The sequence below is a fragment of the Semicossyphus pulcher genome, unplaced genomic scaffold (genome assembly GCF_022749685.1).
Source record: "Semicossyphus pulcher isolate SPU_LCO1_2020_fin unplaced genomic scaffold, fSemPul1.0.p SCAF_17, whole genome shotgun sequence".
Classification (NCBI taxonomy): domain Eukaryota; kingdom Metazoa; phylum Chordata; class Actinopteri; order Labriformes; family Labridae; genus Semicossyphus; species Semicossyphus pulcher.
Window position 1 is genome coordinate 4,872,158 of NW_027211681.1, and position 5,064 is coordinate 4,877,221.

At 45.5% G+C, this 5,064-nt stretch overlaps 1 protein-coding gene across 1 annotated transcript; it reads left to right on the forward strand.

The window, feature by feature from the left end:
• Positions 1-726: 726 nt before the first annotated feature.
• On the forward strand, positions 727-2,909 carry adra2a (adrenoceptor alpha 2A). The gene is made up of 2 exons (XM_069665879.1): positions 727-827; positions 999-2,909. Exon 2 carries the CDS (start codon positions 1,206-1,208, stop codon positions 2,454-2,456), a length of 1,251 nt encoding a protein of 416 aa, XP_069521980.1. The 5' UTR covers positions 727-827; positions 999-1,205; the 3' UTR covers positions 2,457-2,909.
• Positions 2,910-5,064: the final 2,155 nt, after the last annotated feature.

Genomic DNA, 5,064 nt, shown 5'->3' on the forward strand with positions numbered 1-5,064 from the left:
TATGTTATTTAATGCATTCCTGCACCTTATGTAAGGCACTTTGCCTTTTTGTTTAAATGGGGCTATACACATAAACTTGTCTTCTCTCGATCCATTAATTATATCTCCTCTTAAAGCTGTTATGACAGGAGTATGCATAATAATAATAATAATAATAAAAGCAGTCCAATGCAAACCATAGTAACAGAAGCTATAACCTCGGAAACAACCATTTGACTGAATGTTAAGAGTCAGAGGGGGTAGTAATTATGGTAAGCAATTAATTTTTCCATCAAACAATTATTATTTTGATGTGGAATTTAGGTATTACATATGTTAGACACGTATTAGGCTGCATGCAAGCATTTTAATTTATTAGTTAGTTATTTTGTTGATGTTTGTGCACGTGTGTATGAATACATTAATTTATTATGTCATTATAATTCCCTCACCTGGCTTCCGGCTGATGTCACGCGCTGTCAGACCCTCATGCCTCTGTGGGACCCGGTGAACGCGGGACACTTTTTGCAGCGTGCGGGCTATAAAGAGAGGGAGTGTCGCTCTGCTTAACACTGAGGAGAGAGACTCCACGCGCAGACAGACAGCAGCACGGCAGCGCCCGGGATAACACGATTAGCGCTTTATTAGGTCCAACACTGTGCTCCATAGATGCAGCACAGGGATCATTGTGAGGGGAGAGAGAGGGGACACGGGGGGGAAGACTTCACGCTTCATCCGCCACATGGATCTGCTTGGCTTCTTATTGATCTGCTTAAAGAAGTTACACACTGACTGTTCTTGACGCTCGTGCGTCTCTGGCACTGGAGAGGCTGTTTCACCGGCTTCAGGTAAGATTGTTCGCACTTTATATGCCTTTATTTGTCTGTATTAGTCAGGGAGAAGAGCTGACATGATGCTTGAGCTAATTAGAATAGAAGAAATTATAAAATATATTAATTTAGAACACTAAAAAGCATTGAAGGTTTCTGATCTCTGCTCCTGCTGCCTCATATTTTCAGATGGAGTGAAGCCTTTAAAGATCAGAGCGTATCCTCGAGGAGCCTGTTCATGATGAAAGAGAAAAATCCGGGAAAGCCTCACAGGGAGGATTCAGTCGCTTCCTTTCTCACCCCTGCTGTGAGCTACTAGCTCCTTCCTATCCATCCTGGTAATGATATTTGTGAACCTCAGGTGAACTCTCACACAAAGTGGGCCAATCTGCTCCCATGGGGTTCGACAACGAGACCAACCGGACCCTTCCAGACGCGCCCCCTTACAGCCTGCAGATCTCCCTGCCGCTCACCGTGCTGGTGGGCATCATGATCCTGCTCACTGTGTTTGGAAACGTGCTGGTGGTCATTGCTGTGTTTACAAGCCGGGCCCTCAAGGCTCCGCAGAACTTGTTCCTGGTGTCTCTGGCATCAGCTGACATCTTGGTGGCCACCCTGGTGATGCCCTTTTCTTTGGCCAACGAGCTGATGGGATACTGGTACTTTGGCGAGGTGTGGTGTGAGATCTACCTGGCTCTTGATGTTCTTTTCTGCACCGCCTCCATTGCTCACCTGTGCGCCATCAGCCTGGACCGCTACTGGTCCATCACACAGGCCATCCAGTACAACTTGAAGAGGACGCCGCGACGCATCAAGTGCATCATCTTTATCGTTTGGGTCATCGCGGCGGTCATCTCCTTCCCGCCTCTGATCACCATGGAGAAAGAGAACAGTGAGGAGGAGCTGGTGTGTAAGATCAACAACGACAAGTGGTACGTGATCTCCTCCTGCATCGGCTCCTTCTTCCTCCCCTGCGTCATCATGGTGCTCGTCTACGTGCGGATCTACCAGATCGCGAAAAAGAGGACGCGGGCGCCGCCGGGAGACAGGAAGCGGAATGAGACGCCTAAGACAGCGACCATCGCTGCTGCAAACCGGAAGGAGAACGGCGTGGGCGGCCTTGAAATCGAAAAGCTGAACGGCGAGCGCGACATCGAGTTGAGGGAGGAAGTGGGAGGAGAGGCAGAAGCAGAGGAGGAGAAGGGCGAGGTCAACGGGTTGGATCTTGAGGACTCGTCTTCCTCTGACCACAAAATGAACAATCCCTGCTCCATCAAAAAGAAATCAATCAAGGGGAAAACCAAACTGAGCCAAGTCAAACCGGGGAACAGCGACGTTCAGAAGCGGCAGCCGAGCACGAAGGGCAGCCGCTGGAAGGGCCGCCAGAACCGCGAGAAGCGCTTCACCTTCGTCCTGGCCGTCGTCATCGGAGTGTTCGTCGTCTGCTGGTTCCCCTTTTTCTTTACGTATATGCTGATGACGCTGTGCGAGTCCTGTCTGGTGCCCGACACCCTGTTCAAGTTCTTCTTCTGGTTCGGCTACTGCAACAGCGCGCTGAACCCCATCATCTACACCATCTTCAACAACGACTTCAGGAGGTCGTTCAAAAAGATACTGTGCAGGAGGGACGCCAGAAGATACGTATGATGGACTCGGTCTTTGTGTACATACTTTTTTTTTTACATAAATTGTAAAGTTCATTGTGCATGGGTCTCTGGCTTGTCAACGCTACTTGGAAAGGAGCTTTACACGCAGCATCTTTGAAAACATCTTCCAACCAGGCTTCAACCAATCACAGAGAGGCTGAACAGAACAGAAGGCCACAGTGAATCCACATTTTTATTGTAAATGTTATTTTTATTTTTATAAATGAAACCCACATAGTGAAGTCATGATGTGTGTTGTACAAAATGTCTGGATATTTGTCTCTATTTTCATTGTTATGGATACAGTATTGTGCCATTTTATATTATATTATATTATATGACGAAGACAATGGTGATGATGTTGATAATGATGATGGTGATGATGATGGTGATGGCCTAAAGTAAAGGGAACATCTCTGGCTCTTAAAAGAATAAAAGTCATTTCCTGAACCAATCTCAAGGCTCCGCAGCGAGTTAAAGCATCCTGTACTGGGACATTATGTCATTTATGTTAGACTCTCTCACACACACACACACACACACACACACACACACACACACACACACACACATTAGTAATACAGGCCAGGAAACCAGGGTATAGGCAGCAGTTGAGTCAGTTATTTTGCTCTCGTGTTCCCTAAATGAGAGGCTGTTTTCCTGTGATTCATGTGAAGCCTCAAAAACTTTGGGACCAGGAGGCCAAACCCAGAAGCCCCTCGTTCCGGCTCCTAAGCTGCACTTCAAGAGAAAAGTGCAGATTCACCGCTGTGTTGGATGTGACCTTTACAAAGGATTATCAAAGAGCTCAGCTCCTAATGAGCCTGAATGAAAAATGAGCAAATGTTCTTTGGTCTTTGGATTAATCGTGTTTGTGATGACACGGAGGTCTTTAGTCTGGGATGCTGGATTCCAAAATTATATTACATTTTATAATATTTATTTCTTCCAACTGTGTGTATGCTCAGACGTCTGCTTACAGAGTTTAATGAATCTTGTGTGGATGATGAATACAGTTGTAATGCAAGACACTGGAAGAGCAGAAGTAACGGTTCATTTGCATCTGTGTTGCAGCGGCACGCATCATTAAGGGAAGACACTGAGCCTGTCAAACAGAACCTGATTGACTGGTCTGTGTCTCTCTGTACTCTGCTCCCTCTATCACGTCAGGAGAATGGTTAAAATGAACAAAAGAAGGGCCGTCATCTGTGCGGTGAATACAGAGTATATATCTTCTCCCGGTGGAGGGACTGTGAGTAAATGCATTTCTTTTGACAGTCAGGAAGCGCTCCCCCCAGAAAGCTAAATGGCTCCTGTGGGAGTTTCTCTGACAGTAGATCCAGCACCTCATCTAGCTCAGCCTACCGCATGCTCCCATTCAGCCGGTGCTGGGTTATCTGGCACGTCTGCAAAATGTGTGTGAGTCTGCCAGAAAGACGGTGCACGAGCGTGTATGTGTGTGTGCGTGAGAATGTGCATGCCTGTTTGCAGCACATGTAAACACGCAGGGTGAGCTCCCACTGGACAGACAAGTTTGCTGCAATCATGCTGATGCTCTATGTTCAGTGTTGTGGAAGATTCCCTGGGATTGCTTCAGAGAGAATGCAAACATTAGGAGTCAGAGAGGAGAGAGAGGTCTGATTAATGTGCGGTTGGGAAACATTCACATTTAAGTGACTCTTTCAGAAGACAAAACTTTAAAGTATGGTGAATCAATTTGGAGTTGAGGCCTTTTAATTTTTTCTGCATCTGACAAAGCTGCTGTTTTCTCTTCATCAATATGGCATTATACAAAACCCACACACCTTTGTATCCACTGCATTAGAAGAGCTATTGGTCCCTTTGTGCATTCTCCCTTTTAATACTTACTGTGAAAAGATTGCTTCTGAATATGGCTCCAAAAAAAGACAAAGAAAAGAAAGAAATCAACAATTGTTCTGTGCAAAGTCTACTTTACAAAGCAGGACTTTGTAACTTTAGAAAGAAATAATTACGCACTCTTCCTCGTACTAATCAAAAGTTGAATACATCAGCAACAAATCATACCCTTCCTCGATTGATTACTCAGCGGATTTGCAGATACAGCCTGAGCTGGACTGGAATCGTAACTAGCTTAAATTAGCAAACATTAGCTAGATTTTGTAAGTTACATTACTGAGACAGCTTTCTGGTTTTAAGACTTTTAACCACTTGTGCTACATGCCACTGCATTTACCATGATCAAGTTGTTGCCACTTAAAGCCACAGTGTCCTCTGTTTGACACTGAAAATTCTTGCTCAGCTTCGTGCACACTTCCCACATATCAGACAATGTTGCATGTGTGACGTCCTCGGTTGGCTCCGGTTGTAACTCCTGATTTTCCACGCTGACGGACGCTTTCCTTTCGACAGTTTGCCTTCATCTGAGCGTCGAGTTTGTTTCTTTTTCTTTGGATTTTCACTTATTTTTGAAGTTGTATCTGTAGTCATCGATCTTTTCTTTGTTTGTTCAGCCATAGTAGATTACTGTTTACTCGCAACACTTGACAGAGACCGGAAAACACAACACCACTGCTGGGTGATGGAAAACTCGTCACTAACTGGGCAACGCTTGTGATTTCATCCGCGAA